This window comes from Schistocerca americana, chromosome 3 (genome assembly GCF_021461395.2).
Source record: "Schistocerca americana isolate TAMUIC-IGC-003095 chromosome 3, iqSchAmer2.1, whole genome shotgun sequence".
NCBI lineage: Eukaryota > Metazoa > Arthropoda > Insecta > Orthoptera > Acrididae > Schistocerca > Schistocerca americana.
In genome coordinates, this window is record NC_060121.1 from 266193793 (window position 1) to 266214401 (window position 20609).

The following is a 20609-nucleotide window of genomic DNA, read 5'->3' on the forward strand; positions in this document are numbered from 1 at the left end:
GACTGCATGCTGCCCATTTAAAAAAAAGTGTTCTTCAGTCTGTAAACTGAGCACTAACTGTCAATCTCTCTCTCTCTCTCTCTCTCTCTCTCACACACACACACACACACACACACACACACACACACACACACACACGTGAAGTTACTATTTACCTATCTATCGTACTTCACAGATCTCGCACTAAAATTAATGGATGGTAAAACCTGCAGCTCACAATAAACAGATTGGCTTGTTTTTCTTCTATACTTCACTACAATTAATATGTTACCTGAAGTCGATCTGTCAGGCCAACAAAAATGGGAAACTCCCCCCCCCCCCCCTGCCCCCCACACACACCCTCATAGAAAGTGAGATACTTTTTAGATGCCTGATCTTTACTGCCCCTCTACATCATAGTTATACTGCAAAAAGTCTAAGGCTACACCTAATGGAACTACCATAGCATAAAAGCACATTTTAGGACCTAACTGGTAAACTTTGAAGTATGATAATTTATACACAGAGGCTAACTTTTTGGTTAGTGACATGCCCTCTTCAAGTCATCACTGATTAGTTACACACATGCGTGAGGTGTAATGGTTATGGTATAATTGTGCCTTACATGTGAGGTTCTGGACACAGCATGCATTACTAATTGTTTAAGGTAACTGACATTATTATGTGTTACACTGTGGTAAGGGCCAATGGAAGAGATATTCAACAGCCATTATAGAAAGGTTTTGCAAAAAACATTCAACGAATATGTTTCCTGTGGCATGTGCTGAGGAAAATAGATGTCACAATTTGTGTGTATTGCAGATTTACAACCTACACTTGTATCACCCTTAGAAGGCACAAATACTATGACCATTTGAATTTCTGTATGGGTTTCATCAGAATTTTAATGATGCTGTCTTTCACACTTGTTATTCATTTGCATTACCAGTTGATTTAACAGTATGGATAGTCACATCTGGGACCATGAGAATCCACATGTAGATCTCATCTGCAATGATTGCCCATGAACTTCTGTAACAGAATGGTTGGTATTCTTTTAGGACTTTGTCAGCATGCTCAAGTGGTTCTGGTTACCCTACATTTCAAACTTCGTTTCACATTTACGACTGCTGCAAACAGTAAAGCTGGCTGTGCACAGCAATCGTTAGTTGCACTAAGATGGAGCCCCAGCAAATTTCGGGGTTAATATGTGAGCACAGTAAACAGTTGAATTAAGATAACATTGGCTAGATCAAGTAGGACATGTTGTGTGGCCTGGAAGTTCACCTGATTTAAAACTCACAGAATTTTTTTCTTCTCAGTTGCTTCAGTTGTCACCAGAGCAAACTGATTGTCTGAATTAGTTATACATTTCACAATATGAAAGAAAATCCAGTCACACTTGACAGAATTGAAAGGCCACTGGTGTGAAGTATCAAGCATGTACTGAGGCTCAGGACAGACTTATAAATTTATATGAACATGATTACAACACAGTGCAGTTTGTGATTAAAAAGGGAACTATCATTGTATTTTCATACTTCCAGCCATATCTAAGACAACAGAGAAAGTCATCTACAATCAAATAACAGAATTTCTCAGAGTAGGGAAGGTATAATTAATCAAACACCAGTTTGGATTTCACGAAAACAGGACTGTTAATGAGACAATTTTCAGTTTCACTGACCAAATTTTTAAATACTTCAATTGAACAGAAGTTTCTTCTGGAATTTCCAGCGGCCTAAGTAAGGCTTTTGATCTTGTTACTCACTTATTGTTGCTTTAGAATCTAGAATCATATGACATCAGATATATAGTAAATAGGAGGTATCAGTCATAGCTGACCAACTAATACCAAATGGTAGAAATCTGAAAAAATTTAATCTGACACAGCCATAATAAGCTGTGGAGTCCCACAAGGCTCAGTACTGTATCCTCTCTACTTCCTACTTTCTATCAATGACCTTCCATTAAACCTCCTAAATACTTTTCCTGTTTTACTTGCAGGGGCAAATAGTTGCTCTTCCAGTCTGTCTCAGCTCTGCAAATTGAATTGCAAAGTTAATGCTAAAACCAAAAGGCTCATGTCCTGGCTGCACAATAACACTTCTCTTCAGTCTAACCAGGAACCAACCTGCTCACACTGAGCCCATAAAAATTTATGGGCAAAAATTTGAACAAGTAACAGAGACAACAGGGAGGAAAAGTTGTTCACCATTGAGAGAAATTGCTTCAACAGATGGACACTCCCTGCTACACAATGAAAGTCATCAGGCGATCTTGTCAAATAAACACTGTGGGCATATCCAGTATACGTGTGTGTGTGTGGGGGGGGGGGGGGTGCAATTTGATTGGTGCTGAATGAGAATTTTCTAGTTTGAATCATAATTGAGGAAGAAATTAGAAATTTTTATATTCAATATTTGACTTACTTGGAAGAGAGTAGTATTTATGAAAATTCCTCATCACCAGGCCATAGTCCAATGTTCTGTGTCAAATCCCAAATCTCCAAATCTGTCCACTGTGACACATGGAATTAGGAAATATGATATTTTGATATCAGATGAGTACATTTCATCTCAGCAGCCCTCTTTGCTATTATTCTAGATGAATAGACTATGTGCTGGCTGTAGTTTCCTCTCTCTCCCACCTGTCATCAACAGTAGATAAGTGACGTTTAATTCTGCACAACTCACTCACTACAAGAAAAGGTGTAATGTGTATGAAATAACAAAAACCTTTCTGATTTGGGTACTGAACAACCCTTCTGTATTTTCTATCACGTAATATCATATCACTTTGTCATATCATCATTGCTCTCCCTAACATCCCCCACCCCTCTCTCGCTCTCGCTCTCACCCCCCCCCCCCCCCCCCCCCCCCCGTCTCTCCCTCTCTCTCTCTCTCACCACTTATCTTGTGTTGACATTTAATTTTCTTATTGAATTCCAGAAGGAAATCTTTTACACCTGGAAGTTCAAGATACAGGATGCACTTCTGTGTATTGCTCTTGACCAATCTACAAACTGATTTAGCTTCTATAACAACAGCGTCATTAAAACACAATTCTAGCTGTTTTATTACAGTACATTTTATGACAGTCACCTGTGTTTCACTATTGATAAAGATGGTTTGTTGGACCTGGACTTCAGAAGTATAAGTGGATTAATGAATAAGGCACACTAAAATAAAAACAAATACACATTTAAATTCTTCTCTCGTTTCACCTTTTCCCGTAGCTGTTTTTGGATTCTTTGGATATTTGTTTAGTTTCGTTTCTGTTAGATTATAGATGCATGATACACACAACCCCCTTTTTGTTGTTTGTTTATCATTGTTATTTTCTAGTGATGAATTTATTCAAGCTCAACAACAGTTAGTCCGGTCGGCGAGTGAGGAGGCTCTCCCAGTTACACCGAAGGGCTCCAGCACATCAATCAGCCACCACGCACGTCACCAGTCTTCGCACCATCGCAGGGGTGCTTCTAGTCCCCATCAGGACAAAGCAGTAAAACGGGAATACTACCCCTCCCCACCACCGTCGGAAAGTGACGAGGGCTCTGGGGAGGGCTCTGTACGCGATGCTGCTCCCAGTACGTCAGCTCCTAGTGAGGGCAGGAGAGGAGACCCCAGTGACGAAGACTCAGCTGGAGAGGAGGACAACGATTCCTCGAGAGATACTGCTGCCTCATCCTCCGTCTCTGGCACAGAGCAGACGGCCTTGCTCCGCCCGCGGCGGTATCCCGAGTACAAGCACTGATCCCAGTTGACTTTAGTTGCTCACAACGTGTTAGACACAATCAATCATAGATCTTGTCAACTGCCATATGTCGTGTGTAAAATACGTCTGTCTGTTGCCTTCACTTGTTGTCAGACTGAACAGGTGACAAGAAGTGGTAGTGTTATGTTGAAAGTAGACATCTGTCACGTGAACACTGTGCCAGTTATAACTTCTGTTACATAGATTGATTTATTAAAAAGTGCGTAAGTTTTTTAACTTAACGGTATGAAAATATTCGTTAGAGACAAAGACTTCAATCGTAACTACAATGTAAATATACTACTGAGTGGTGCTGATACGGACTTCAAAAAATCCTTGTGACATTTTATTGTATGTATCCATTGTAAAAAAAAAAGTGACGTGAGGAAAGCCTCGCACAAAGAAAAACAGAGGTAGAATGGAGAATGTTATCATGTTCTGCTGTGTACTTCTTTGAATTACATATTTTATAGGAAGAATGAGTAGTCAATTTGTTTTAGATATTGTTGGAATTTTTTTCTGCACTTAAACACCTGGAGTGCTTTCATATCATAAAAATCAGAGAAATTTCCTGAAACAACAAAAATTTCAGAAATTTTTCTGATAATCTTATTTGTTTACAGAAAAAAGTTCAACTTTCTACATTAGGCATTTTACAAAACTTTCTAAATCCTGTCCAGAAATCTTTGTAACTCAAAACCCTTTGTGACAACTATCACGATTTGTGTGTCGGAAGATCTTATTTCAGCAAAGGATATTAATCTTTTGAGTTACCAAATTGTTAATAATTTTCCCTTCTATGGAACATTCTGCAATTTTTCACTTAGCACTTACCTAGTCACAAGAAACTGTTGTATCACACAGTACCTGTAGAGCCCAAGTGCTGCAGATTGCAGGGTAATGCTACTCCTTAACTCTTTTGTGTAATAAAATGTTTACAACTTGTCTTTTATTTCATATCAGATCTATGTACGTCTCTCACATATTTGTCTTTTCAATATCATATGTTGTTGAGTAAAATTAAATTAAAGCTATGTAATTTGGCCTAATCAGGGAAGATCACGAGGGAAAAGAAGACTGTGCCAATAAATTTCCCCGTCTAAAGAATTATAATAATAAAGACTTTTAAATGCATGGGAAAGTGAAACCAATTTTTGTTTGATTAATGAGATATGACTGCCTCCTACAGTTACACATTTCTACGTTTAACAAAGTTATATTCATAAGAAATGTGAAATCTCAAAAGTGCTCACCTACTGTATACAGATGTAGTATGTAAAAGTTATATGAACTGTGTGCATGGAAACAAGATTGTTGCATGTCAGTGACTATACAAATGGATTAGCAGTTCTCTGTATCATGAGTGAGTGATCTGTTCAGTTGTGGTTCATAAATGTAGGGAATTTTCCATGTAACAGTGGATATATATGCATTAGTAGCATATACTGAAAACACTATGAGGAAACTGAACAGCTGGAGTGAAATGTGTGATAGACTTTATTTTTATTTTTTTTTTCACTATTGTTTTGTTGTGGTTGAAAGGAAGAAGCCATCAATAGGCCTTCAGTCCACAGTTAAGAATAAAATGTTGTTGACTTTAAACTAGTGGTTTGACTAACGTGCTGTATTCAGTGATGTTAATGAATTTTTACACTACCAGAGTTTTAGAATTGATATCAGTACGTGGAATTAAAATGACTATTTTACTTTTTTTAAGAAAAATAATATTGAGAATGACATAAGAAAAATGTTGTTGAACATCAAGCCATGATGGTCCACATTACATCTCTTTAAAACTTTCATGTTGAAATTGAACATCCTCCTCATCATGCTTAGACCTTGCTGTTTAAGAATTATCTGATAATCTGTAATGAGTTTATTTCTTGAGACTGTGCCAAATCCATTGCTGACCAAAACTGACAATGTAAAATCAAAATTTATTTTTCTTTCTAGTATGAGTTTTGTTCAGTTTTATTTTGTTTTGTCATAATTAGAATGTACCTCAACTACTCAGATATGTGATTTAGGGATGTAAAAGATATAGTAACTGTTGTGTGAAATATTTGCTCATGAGGAAAAACAGAGTTCATATGAAATTTATTGCCACAAAAATTTTTATGTTTTAAGACAGATGAATAAAAATAATTTTAAGTCACGTTTCATCGATTTAATGTTTCTTTGTGTTAATACTGAAATGTAAATTGTGTGTCCGTGTGCAATAATCAAATTTAGTTTCAGAATAATAGAAGCAGATGAAAGATTAGAACAAGTTCCAAGACCAGGTAAGCAGAAATACTGTATTTTACAGACTATAAGACGCTACAGACTATAAGACATACCTTAACTTTTATGCAAATTTTTTAAGTAACATTTTTACTGTTTTTATTACTAGATTGAAAAGCCAGACTAAAAAGAAATCTTAGTTTATAAAACCAAACTGACCTTTAAAATCTCTGAAAATCGTCATCCGAACTTTCTTTTTCTCTTTTTTTCTTCTTTTCCTTCTCCTTCTCCCTCTTCATCATCATCATTGTCCTCTTCATACATACGGTACTTTCAATTTATAGCCTGTATCATATGAATATCTTTTTTTTTTTTTTTTTTCCATTACGAGCAGGCTTGTGAGTCCCTACAACTCAAGTTCGCTGCTTTGATGCACTGCTGCTGCCAGTTGAATCCAATGTTACCAGATAAAGATAGATTTCCCATGACATCAAATATATGGCCATTTTTAAGATTGGTGGGAATTTTAAATCAAACATGGGACAGTTTTATATTAATTACGAGTATAAGACACACATGAATTTTGGAGGCAATTTTTCAAAGAAGAAAGTGCATCTTATAGTCCATAAAATATGGTACCTTCTCTATCTTGCTCCATGCACTATGCCCATAGTGAAATACTGAAATACAGATACTATAAAAAATATTCCATTCCCTTAGAAACAATTCTATATCATTTGTGTTATTACAAAGTGTGGCTGTTTAGAGGACATAAAAAGAGAAATGGTAAGGCTGAACGTAGATGTGGGAATTAGTGAAATACAGTTCATTAAGGGAGATGAAAGTTTAATTAGGATGTGGTAATGTAATAAATAGTAGGAAAAGGAAAAGAAGGAAAAATATTAGGTGGACTGGGGGGAAAGAATGTAACAGGAAGCCAACTGATAGCAGTTTGCACAGAACACAATTTAATCATTACAAACATTTGAGAACAATGAAAGAAGGTAGTGTACATAGAAGAGACCTGGAGACACTGGATGTTTTCATATAGGATATAGAATGGTAAGATAGAGATTTAGAAACCAGATTTGAAAATTCTAAACATTTCCCAGAACAGATGTATATTCCTGACCGCAATTTATTAGTTACGAAATGCAGATTAAAACTACAGAAACTTTTTCCTGCAAAAAATTAAGAAGGAAAAGAAACCTAAGCAAGTGGAAAAGGCCCAATAGAAAACCTGGGAGAGCACACATGATACTATATTTAATTGACAATACAATAAGATTTAGCAACTGAAAGAGGCAAGATATGCATCTAAATACATGATTAAAAAATTAGATAGGTAGGAAGTGGGTAGTAGCAAAAAAAGAATGGACAGAGAATAAATGTAATCCTGCAGAAGCATGTGTGACTATAAGACAGATAGCTGCTGCATATAGGAAAATTAAAAAGACACCTTAAGGAAAGGAAACTGCTGTATGAAGATAAAGAGCTCAGACTGTGTGCCAGTCTTGACGAAAGAAGGGGGGGGGGGGGGGGTTGAAAAGTGGAAGGAATGTATACAGAAACAGAAGAGTTACATACAGGAAAGAAACTTGAAGACAGTATTATGGAAAGTGAAAAAGAAGAGAATGAAGATAAGATTTCTGATGTGATACTGCGAGAAGAATTTGACAGAGCACTTACAGATCTGGATGTGATGCTATGATATGTACTTGACACAGCGCTGAAAGATGCAAGTGAAAACAAGGCATCTAGAATAGATGACATGGCTTCAGAGCTATTGAGACTCTTGGTAGAACCAACCATGACAAAAGTATTCTACCTAATATATAATATATGAAAAATTCTCTCATACTTCAACATACATACGTACGTTTGAACTTAAATACTGGCAACGCAGCTGTGGAGACACTATGCAATGGAATCCACTATTGTCACTGATAGCACACATTGTTGACATCCCTACCTTACCTCCGAGCAATTGGACTCACCTGCCCCACGTCACCGGCATGAACAATCAAGGGAAACACAGTCACATGTGAGCGAGCTATCTAACGTAATGGTGTCACTCTGTTTTCGAAACAAGAACAACGGAGTTGGATCAAGATTGAATGTGCCAGAGGTTGTACAGCATGACAATGTCATCAAGGTCTTTAAGAGGTGTGCGGGGAATCAGCATTGCCGTACAGAACAGTGGCACATTGGGTAAAAGCTTTCAATGTAGGTCAGCAAACTGTGGCAGCCACGCATCGGGCAGGTCATCCTCGCGTCTCTGAAGAAGAAGTGTATGCTGTTGCCACGTTAGTCGACAGTGATTGACGCCATATGGTTCATGAGCTCACCCACAAAGCCGGATCAACATGTACGACTGTGCTTCGCATCCTGAAGGAACGCCTGTGGCAAAACACATTAACCAAATCCCTGATCTACTTTAAAAAATCTATGAAGTTGCAGACTGAGTTACTGGTGGATTATTTTCAAATGTGCAAGATGTAATGCATTTTGGAACAGAAATTTCCTGATAAAGATATGACATTATACTGTGAGAATGACTAAAGAGAGGCTTTTACCATTATACCATATATTGAATGACATCGTCATTAGATATTCAGATCTCTTAAAAAATTGTTTCATGTTTTGCCTTGACAGTACTAGGACTTTTATATGTGCTCAAAATGGATATCTTGAGTTGAAAGGTGCCACTGCAATCTGTATCTATGGCATCACTCATGAAACAGAGTTTATCTGAGAATACATTGGAGAACTGTGAAGTCACTGACATTATAAATGAAACTGGTACCCCCTTCTCCAGGCGAAATACCCTCAGACTTCAAGAAGAATATAATAATTCCAATCCCAAAGAAAGCAGGTGTTGACACATGTGAAAATTACCGAACTTTCAGTTTAATAAGCAACAGTTGCAAAATACAAACACGAATTCTTTACAGATGAATGGAAAAACTGGTAGAAGCCGACCTCAGGAAACATCAGTTTGGATTCCGTAGAAATGTCAGAACACGTGAGGCAAAACTGACCCTACAACTAATAAAATAGATTAAGGAAAGGCAAACCTACATTTCTAGCATTTGTAGACTTAGAGAAAGCTTTTGACAATGTTGGCTGGAATACTCTCTTTCAAATTCTGAAGGTGGCAGGGGTCAAATACAGCAAGCGAAAGGCTATTTACAATTTGTACAGAAACCAGATGGCAGTTATAAGAGTCAAGGGGCATGAAAGGGAAGCAGTGGTTGGGAAGGGAGTGAGACAGGGCCTATCCCCGACGTTATTCAATCTGTATATTGAGCAAGCAGTAAAGGAAACAAAAGAAAATTTCGGAGTAGGAATTAAAATCCATGGAGAAGAAATAAAAACTTTGAGGTTCGCCAATGACATCACAATTCTATCAGAGACAGCAAAGGACCAAGAAGAGCAGCTAAATGGAATGGACAGTGTCTTGAAAGGAGGCTATAAGAAGAACATCAACAAAAGCAAAATGAGGATAATGGAATGTAGTCGAATTAAATTGGGTGATGCTGAGGGTATTAGATTACGAAATGAGACGTTTGGGGAGCAAAAATACTGATGATGGTCAAAGTAGAGAGGATATAAAATGTAGATTGGCAATGGCAAGGAAAGTGCTTCTGAAGAAGAGAAACTTGTTAACATTGAGTATAGATTTACATGTCAGGAAGTCGTTTCAGAAAGTATTTGTATGGAGTGTTGTCATGTATGGAAGTGAAATGTGGACAATCAATAGTTTGGACAAGAAGAGAATAGAAGCTTTCAAAATGTGGTGCTACAGAAGAATGCTGAAGATTAGATGGGTAGATCACATAACTAATGAGGAGGTATTGAATAGAATTAGGGAGAACAGAAATTTGTGGCACACCTTGACTAGAAGAAGGGATTAGTTGGTAGGACATGTTCTGAGGCATCAAGGGATCACCAGTTTAGTACTGGAGGGCAGCGTGGAGGGCAAAAATCGTAGAGGGAGACCAAGAGATTAGTACACTAAGCAGATTCAGAAGGATGTAGGTTGCAGTAGGTACCGGGAGATGAAGAAGATTGCACAGGATAGAGTAGCATGGAGAGCTGCTTCAAACCAGTCTCTGGACTGAAGACCACAACAACAACAACTCCCTTCTCATCATTAGGTGGGAATATTTATTCTGAGTGCAATATCAGAGGAAAAGCTGGCAAATAATCTGGTGACTATTTATCTAAATCAAGTTTTAAAAAAACTCGTGAAAGTTCACAATCCAGCTTTGGTGGCCAGAAGCAGTAGCCATGTATGTGTGAGTTGTTCTTGTGTGAATGCATGATTGTTGTCTACTTCAGACGAAGACCTTTTGGCCAACAGCTGACATTTTTAGGAGATTTTCTATCGTGCCTGTCTGCAATTGAATATCTCCATGATGTGGTGTGAGCAATCTATTCTTTTCATAATATTGTTAATGTGTGAAAATAAGCTATAAGAACATTGCTTCAGGGTGTTTGTTTTGCATTCATGCAGTTTAACAGGTACTCTGCAAATCACGATCAAGCATAGCAGGTTGTTCCAGCTTAAGAACAACAAAATGTTTACAGAACCTTGGATTTGCTGTAAGCAGCTGGCAGAATGCAAAAATTTTGATGTTGCTTTGGGGGTTCTGGCTCAGATAATTTTGATAACTTTGGAATTCTAGGGATAACAATGTTCTATTGAAGGAACCAGGGTGACATTCAGAAGTTATATATCTTCTATGCTAAGAAAACTTGGAAATAGCAGGCATCAAATCACTTTCTATAGTCAAATACATTATTCTATATTGAGAGTAGTGGTATACTTTCAGTTTCTATAATTTTTGTGGCAGAAAAGTTGAACGCATTAGTGAAGAGAGAAAAATGTGCAAGTGATACAAAGTGAACTCTTTTCTGTAGAGCAAGAAATATTTTACATCTATATCTATACTCTACCAACCATGTGCACTGCACGGCAGAGGGTTGTTCCCACTGTACCAGTTACTAAGACTTCGTCCTGTTCCATTCACATATGGAGTGTGGCAAATTTGAATGTTTAAACACCTCTGTGCATGCTGTAATTAATCACAAGTGCTACAGAAGTGATACATAGGGACTACATAGGGACTTGAATTATATCCCTAGGGTCATCATTTAAAGCCAATAACTAGGCATACTCAGGGTTCGTGTCTACCTTCAAGTGTCTGCCAGTTGACTTTCTTCAGCATCTCTGAGACTCACTTCCATGGGTCAAACAAAAGTGTGAGCATTCATGCTGTCCTCCTCTGTACACATTCAATATCCCCTGTTAGTCCCAACTGCTATGGTTCCCACACACTTGTGCAATTTTCTAGAATGGGTTGCATCAGTGATTTGTAAACAATATCCTTTGTAGACGGATTGCATTTCCCTCATATTCTACCAATAATCCAAGGTCTGCCCACTATTTCACCTATGACTGAGCCTATGTGATCATTCCATTTCATATACCTACAAAGTGTTACACCCTGGTAACTGTATTAGTGACTCACTGATATTGCAGTCACAGGATAATATAAGATGTACAACTTTGGTTCTGCCGTTTGCCAATAGGTGGCGACAACAGTAAGTAGTGGTCAAAAGAAACAGATCGCAGACAGATCAGGCAGCTAGCTCGGACCTCAGTCAACATAACCTCATTGAAACATTATCGATTTGTGTCTGCATCATAAAGTTGTTCTTGATTGAAAATGTCAGTTTACAAGACTAATTCTTGTCGTTTGTGGGTTTTGTTTCAGTACAAAGAAAACAGCGGCTGAGTCTCGTCGAATGCTCTCAAGTACATATGGTGAGGACACTATTAGTTAAAGAATGTGTCATGAGTGGTTTCAATGCTTCAAGAACGGTGATTTTACCATCATAGACCAGCATAGTGATGGAAGAGGGAATGTTTTCGAAGATGCAGAACTGGAGACATTGCTGAGTGAAGACTCACGTCAAACTCAAGAAGAATTGGCACAATTAGTGGGAGTGACATTTCAAAATGTCTCAAGGCTATGGGCATGATGCAGAAAGAAGGAACTTAGGTCCCGTGTGATCTGAAACCAAAAGACGTTGAATGGTGTTTGTGTATTTGTGGACAGTTGCTTCAGAGGCAAAAATGGAAGGGATTTCTGCATCGCATTGTAACCGGGGACGAAAAATGGCTCCATTATGATAACCCTAAATGCAAAAAATCATGGCGACATCCCAGCCATGCTTCTACATCAACAGCCAAATCGAATATTCACGGCTCCAAGATCATGCTCTGCATTTGGTGGGACCAGCTCGGCCTCGTGTACTATGAGGCATTAAAACCAAGTGAAACAATCGCAGGTGCTCATTATCAAATGCAATTAATGCGTTTGAGCAGAGCATTAAAAGACAAATGGTCACAATACAGCAAGAGGCATGATAAAGTGATTTTTCAGCACAACAATTCTCGACCCCATGTTGCAAAAGAGGTCAAAACATACTTGAAAATGTTAAAATGGGAAGTCCTACCCCACCCGCCGTATTCTCCAGACATTGCTCCCTCTGACCATCACCTGTTTAGATCAATGGTGCATGGCCTGGCCGACTAACACTTCCAATCTCAAGAAGAAGTCACAAATTGGATTGATTCGTGAATCGCTTCAAAAGGTAACAATTTTTTGGACGCGGGATTTGTACACTGCCCGAAAGATGGGAGAAAGTAGTGGCCAGCGATGGAAAATACTTTGAATGATACATGTGTAACCAATTTGTTTCATTAAAGCCTCAAATGTTGGGGAAAAATGGCGGAAGCAAAGTTGTACACCTTGTATGTGTTTTTGTCTTGTCAGCTCCATAAGTTTACATTTCTGAACATATATATGAAGCTACTAGTCCTTGCAGCACTTTGAGATCTTATCAATATCTGACCAAATATTTGTGCAGCATCTTTCAGACAGTACTCCTTCATAAATAACTACATCATCTGCCAAAAGTCTGAAGTAAATGTTGATATTATCTGTAAGATTATTAATATTCAACATGAACAGTAAGAGTCTCAACACATTTACCAGGGACACACTCACTGTTACTTCTACACATTTTGATGACTGTCCATTCAAGATAACATGTTGTGTCCTCCCTACCAAAAATACCTCAGTCCTTTGCTTGATATCCCATATGATTGTACTCTGGACAATAAGCGTAGGTATAGTACCACGTCAAATGCTTTTTGAAAATTATATATCTTCTGTCCGAAGAAAACTTAGAAATAGCAGACATCAAATCACTTTCTGTAGTGAAATACATCATTCAACTGGTATACTTTCAATATCTATCCTCGTGTGATACCAGGTGATCAAGAGTTAAGCTTGTTACCAGGAGCTGCATCTGACACAATTTGGGGAAAGCTTTGGTGAAGCCATTGTCCATCACTGCTAATGCATGGTGTGCTGGCTCCCAAGCTGGCAGTTTCTGACCCCTGTGCTTGGTGCATATTTCATCTATCTGACTGCCTTTATCCATGGCTTTCAACATGTCATGTGAGAAAAGTGTAAGTTTGGTTTCACATGACAGATGTTTTCAGAATCCATGCTGATTAGCAAAGAGAAGTTCATTCTGTTTGAGATATCTCATTACATTTGAGCTCAGAATACACTACAACAAAAGTATTTCAACAATACTGAATGGTAGTTTTGTGAAACACTTCTGCTACCACTGTAAGTGAGTGTGAGCTCTGATTTCTTCCAAATACTGAGCATAGTTTTTTGTTTGAGGGATCTACGGTAGATTACAATTAAAATAGGGGCTTACTTAAAAATAAATGTAGCTGATATAGAAACTGATAGGGATTCCATTGGGACATGACGTTTTCTTCAGTTTCAGCAATTTCAGCTGTTTCTCAACACCACTGTCACTAATATAATGAACTGCTCCTGCAAAGCTCAGTAAAAGCATGTCGTACAGAGGGAAGTCAGCATCAGCCTGAAGTCCCAACACCATTTCACAAGAAAGGGGTACTTCAAATTAAAGACTGCTTATTCAGGATGCTAGTGAAGTGGAAGGTGCAAGCCAGCACTTCTGAAGGGTGAAGCTGAACAATACCGCGGCACCTGCTAGGCTCCTGAAAGAGCTGAGTAAACAGAAAAGCTAAATGAATGAAATCATCATCATCCAATAGTGACACCTGGCTGCTACAGCCTGCTGTCTCTTTCACAGTGAGGGTGCTGCAGTTGAAGAAGCACTGACCGGAAGACTCTCAAAAATACCCACCAAATCAGGCCCTCATTCCCACACGTACTCCATATACAACCACACCAAGGTGTGTACATGATGCTGACCCCAATGCCTCAATTAGCTCATCAAATCAAGGTGGAGGCCAATGCAGGATAAGATTAAGTACGTATCTAGTCACCTACCAATGACTCTAGCAGCAGCAAATAACTGCCTGAGCTGGAGACCGAATGCAGACGACTTGGTGCTTTAGCAGTGCTGAGTCTCCTGTTAGGTGAATGCCTCCTGCCTGTGGCCATCCATGTAGCAGATCGCATGTTCGAGCCTGGGCTGGGGTGGTCAGACTCTCCGCTGCTGTACACCAGTTCCTGAGGGCCTCCATCATCACTGGTCACTATCCAGTATTGGTATATACTTTCACTTTGACTATGCTGGTTTTTACAGATTGAACACCATCTATCCTGGTGTGGCACATGGTGACCAAGTGTTAGGCATGCTTGCATCTGACACACTTTGGGGGAGGCTTTGCTGACACCATTGTCTGTTGCTGCTAACGCATGCTGTACTGTCTACCAAGCTGGCAGTTTCTGACCGCAGTAGTTTGTGCATCTTTGAGGAGCAATAGCCTCCCACATACTGTACTACAATCTCTGTACTGCAGTGAATAAAGGATTATCGTCAAAATGGATGTTCTGTTAATGGCTCATCAAGCTGCTCCAGCCAACACCACCTCTACAACCCAGGTCCTAGTGAGGAAGCGGCTCCTTCTGCTGACCTATGAAGTGTCGCTTCTTCCACTGCCCTGGGGTCCAATCCTGACCCCACCAGGGGAAAACCCTTGGACTTTCATTTACAAAGGAACATTGGGAAACCAAGTTCATTTACTCTGCTTTTGCTTCAGTTTCAGTCCCTGTCTCAGTCTTGAGTGTCTGGCCACTAATTTCGGTACCACCAAAAGCCTTTATATATGACCAAATTTTTTTGGGTTCTATGAGAGATCATTCAGCAATATTTTGCTACCATACTTACTGAAGGCTTCACACATTGGCCTCTCGACAGTCAAACAGTTTTCATTCAGCATATCCCTATCTCTAGCCCCATGCTTTGTTTCACACCTAGTATACAGGTTCTTTAGAAGTTTCTTTACAGTGTCTGTATACCAAGGAGCGGTGTCTCCCACCATGTAGTGTTTATGGTTATGTCATTGCAACATAAGGAAAGCGTTTCTGAATAAGAGAAATTTGTTAACATTGAGTATAGATTTAAGTGTCAGGAAGTCATTTCTGAAAGTATTTGTATGGAGTGTAGCCATGTATGAAAGTGAAACATGGATGATAAATAGTTTGGACAAGAAGAGAATAGAAGCTTTCGAAATGTGGTGCTACACAAGAATTCTGAAGATTAGATGGGTAGATCACATAGCTAATGAGGAGGTATTGAATAGAATTGGGGAGAAGAGGAGTTTGTGGCACAACTTGACAAGAAGAAGGGACCGGTTGGTAGGACATGTTCTGAGGCATCAAGGGATCACAAATTCTGCTTCTGGATTCCCTAACAACTCATATGTTTGCGCATTTACTTTATGGACTTCATCTGAAAAAGTATCCACAGTCTCATTTGCCTTCTGTGTCAACCCACTGATACAAACCTTGTAATTGTTCAAATGTACTTGCCTTGCTCATCCCATAATGCATAAACTGGACATCCGCAGAGTCTTTACATCTGACCAATTACTTATTCCAGCTGCAGCCAATACATCACCAATGAGTACAATTACATCCTCTGCCACTTTACCGGAGAAGGGTATGAATATGTTAGCTACTGAAGGCTCTATTGAAAAGTGGGGCACTGCTACTGGCGACAAACTCACAAAAACCTGACAGTGGGTCTTGCACAGCCCACAAAGATTCTACTTGAGCCATCAATTCATCATGGTATAACTTCTGCTGAGCATTTTTCTCTAATAATCATGACACTTGTTCTACCACAACGCTGATACAGTCACTAGTAGCAGCTGACCTTGTGCTAGCATTTTTGTGCAGTTTACCAATAACTTATATTTACACTGAAAATACGTGCTGCTTCATACAGAGCAATATATACCAAATAATAAAAATATAACACAATATACAAAACTACTTCTCTTGCCTGATCATCACTCAGAGACACTCACTACACTCATGTGCTGCATAATGATACCATCTACAAGTACAACAAGCTACTGGTACGAAATTAGTGAATGCTTCACTATGACCTACTGAATTGTAAACAGTACATCTCACTGGTACCAGATATGTCTCTTTACAATTTCCTCTGAATTCAGATGAATCAGCAGATTCTGTAGGTTTCGCAAAAGATGCTTTGGACATAGCACACCAATCAATACACCTAAACTCTGCCATATCATGACCAAACAGAGAGAAAAATGTCTTTCATGCTTGCCACATTGCTGTTACTGTTGCGATGTGTGAATGTCATAATTGCAGACCACTGCCTCCGAATTGCAAACCATTGTACCCGCATTTGGAGCCTGATTTATGTTTCCCATGATTTCCCTAAATCACTCCAGGCAAAAAGTGGGATGGTATGTGATTGAATGGGCATGGCCAGTTTCCTTTCCCATCTTTCCCTAATCTGAGCTTGTGCTCCATCTCTAATGACCTCATTGTTGACAGGACGCTAAACACTAATCTCCTCTTCCTTTGAATTGCACGTGTTGGAGTAGAGCAAGTCCGAAGACAAATCCTCTGGTGATGGTGTTGGATTACATGCTTCTGAAACCAATTTACAGAGGGGTGAAGTGGAGATACCACTAGATGAAGTCAAGACAGCTTTTGGGAACCTGTGGAGCAACTTTGACACTAGTAAAACGTTATTAGAGTTCAATCATTTATTCACAATGTTTACAAAAACATGTTTGATTGGGATAACAGAATCTGAAAACAACAGTATCTGAAAGATAAGCTCAATTATTTAACTACAGCTCTCAGAAAAAAAATATATATAAGATGATCATAAAAAGACCGAAAAAGCTTGTGGGGATGTTGCAGCACTGGTTGCGCTAAGAAATAACTTTTAAGAACAAAATTCAATAGGTTGCACCATTTCTGAATTAATTAACATTGAACTTAGCCAACCAGACTGTTGTGCATGTAAATTCAAGTGGCCCGCCAGAGAAAACATACCCAAACATAGTGTTCATATGGTTTCCTATGAATAAGAGAGTGATATAAAATCTAGCCATGTGACAGTCATAAGGACTGAACGCAAGCGTTGGCCATAATATGCTTTGCTATATGCAATTTGTCCAGCACCAGAATCTGAGCCTTATAATCGACTGGCAGGCTCATCACTCACACTCAAAATATTGTTTACTGGACCATATTTGGACTCCTGTTTTGCATTGGATACCCATGCAGACAGTGAATTCTTGTGGTATAGGCACTGCTGCAGTGGTTTCTGTTGTAGATCTTGCTGTTGTCCCCAACACTGTTGTTGTTAGAGGGCTGTTCATGTCCTTTCATAACTTGAGTAGTTTCTTTTTTAGTTCTGCATTCATTGTACACAAATTCAGACATTTCTGTCTAGTATCTTCAAAAATCTTGATCATGCTGTAGAGATCTTGTGCTAAAGTTGCTCAAGTCCCACATCCTCATTATAAGACAAAGAGGTAATCAAATCAGACATGGCCCACAGCAGCCATAACCTGTTCCCCAATTTGCATCTGGCAGAGTAATCCTACTGCCAAATAAGGTGCAAGGTTAAGAAAAAACATTAGGCCCCCCCAACATCAGTTTGCTCACCTCTGCGATAAAAAACTGCCATCTACACTTTCTGCAAAGGTTGATGTCTAAGGTTTGTTCTACAATTCCATGATATTAAACAGGGACATCATTTGCTGCATATAATGTAACAGTACTTCCGAAGTGCCATGCCATGAAGGGGTTGAAGTACATGGTAAGGTGCTCACTGAGGAGCACGAGTCAATAAGGAAATAATGACGTGTCACAGGCAAAGACATATGGTCTCTTATACATTCCTCAAAGTAGTGTTATGCTTCTTTGGCTGCTTATCTGGCCACGTAATTAACTTCTTGGTTGAGTGCAGTCTGGTGCACCTATCATGAGCCACCCCAAAAGTTTGGGTAATTACTTGGAAGTGAGCAGTTGCACACCTTCTGTCTGAAGCATGTGTAGTCCCAGCAAATTTGTGAGTGTACCAAAGCCAAGGTGTGTGAAGTGCTAAAGTCAGCTGAGAGGATGGGGAAAATGTAGGCCATGGGTCAGTGGACCCTCATCATGTATTATCAGTACCCAGTTGGTGGAGTCCGTGCAGAACTGTTGTGGCTCCTTCCTATCCTTAGGTAATATGCACTGAGCTTTGTGGGAGTCAAATGCAGCTCCCTGGTGTTGCTGTGCAATTCTGTGTAACCTGTCAGCCAAACATAACTTGTTCCCTATAATATGTTTTCTCACTATTAAAGCAAACTGAATGAGCAGTGGAAGATTGAGCACATGACTTGTTGAAGTAGTTGTTCTGGTGTCTTTGCCAGACATTGTAGGAGTGCTATCTTCACTGCTTCAAATTTTCCGTTAGGCATGGGTGCCTGTAGAATGTCACTGATGATGTGAGCGTGACAGGAGAAGTTGCTCTGCACTGTTACAAGTTACGGTGTATCGGCCACTACCACTATGCTACAAAGTGAGTTTGACCATTCACAATCAATTCTCCGGGTGATCAGGTTGAAAAGCCGGCAGTTTAATCATAGGACCAAAATGAAACATTACTTCTCCAAAACCAGGTCCATGCAGTGCATGTGAAGTCCAAGTACTGCAGTATACAACTCATTGCATCAGTGTGACACTGATGGAAGCCCAGAATATGTGACACAGGGCTCAACCGTTTGAGCACAGCTTTGTGGCATGACTGTTTCATCTGGAACAATACTGTAATACTCTGATGGTCCATAGCAGCAATATCAATGGACTGGCATTCACCAAGTGAGGTCCATTGATTTGCATATTGTTCCCATGCATAACTGCCATTAGCAGCATTGTCTGTACATTGCATTGTGATGTCTCTTTCATGTTAGTTCCATCTGATTACGCTCTATAGGCACAAGAATGTATGGCACAGCACCAGTCATTGTACTGTTCTGCATGAGTTATTGAAAGATGGGTGTTCACATCACAGTCTGTCCATTGTTGATTGAGTACTTGAGTACTGCACAACTCCAAAATGGATGCCCGGACTGCTGCGCGAAACAGGGTCATCACTGTAGGATTTACTACAGGGTGTTGGCACTTGTGATCTGGTTTTCTGAATTACTCCCATAGGGGCATCTTGATTGCAGGAACATTGTTGTGGCATAGTAGGTAGCTTCTTCCCCATAAAAACTGCCATGTACACTTTCCGCAAAGGTTGATGTCTAAGGTTTGTTCTACAATTCCATGATATTGAACAGGGACATCATTTGCTGCATATAACGTAACAGTACTTCCAAAGTGCCATGCCATGTAGGGGCTGAAGTACATTGTAAGGTGCTCACTGTGGAGCACGGGTCAATACGGAAATAACGACGTGTCACAAGCAAGGACATATGGTCTCTTATACATTCCTCCTACTCTCAGAAATAACCATTTTTTTACTAATTGTCATCTAATTTTTAATACGTTTATCTGCTGGCATGTATCATCTACATAAAAATCTCAAATTGTTACTTAGACTGAATTTTTTTGGGATTTATTGCTCATATCGTTAGTTTCACTGTTTTAATTAAATTGGTGTGATTAGTTCTCATTAGGTTAATCATAATTAAAAGTTGCAACTAATTGATGTCTGTAGTGTAGCTAGCTATGTGCAAAACTTTATGAGCTAATTAAGACCTACATCATTTGAAAGTTAAACATTCATACTTTCCAGTAATATATCTTAAATTTCCAAAAACTAATTACCTAATTACCTTCCTTGATAATTAAACTTGAATTTCAGAGCTAATGGTAATTTTCATTGCATATTTCATCAAAACCACAGTCAGATTAGAAACTTTCACTGCAACAATTACTCTAGAATGTTATTGTCGTTGGGTGAGTGATCATTGAACAGGGTGAATCTTGTTAGTGACTGACTTAATTAACCTACCACAGTGTGATCTTTTCAATAAACCAATGCAAGAGAGCATTAATTGACAAATGCGACAATTTCATAGTAAAGTAAACTGTTTATTTTGTGTCACAGTGGAACAAGTAACTTTGCCACTGTAATTGGGTGCCAATTCTGGATAACTGTGTTAATAATTTTTTGTAGTGTAAAAACTGGTCACCACAATTAATAACATAACTTTGAAATGAATAAAATATATGTGTTGACACCATCTAAAATATGGTGTTTTCTACATTTTTGGACAAATGCCAAAACTC

General features: G+C 39.0%; 1 protein-coding gene across 1 annotated transcript in view; it reads left to right on the forward strand.

Moving 5' to 3' along the window:
- LOC124607241 (disintegrin and metalloproteinase domain-containing protein 22) overlaps positions 1-5858 on the forward strand; it is a 1086760-nt gene extending 1080902 nt beyond the window's left edge. The window contains exon 26 of the mRNA XM_047139515.1: positions 3327-5858. Coding sequence (XP_046995471.1) covers positions 3327-3738 — 412 coding nt within the window. The 3' untranslated portion in view covers positions 3739-5858. The remainder of the gene's footprint in view (positions 1-3326) is intronic.
- The last annotated feature ends 14751 nt before the right edge of the window (positions 5859-20609 follow it).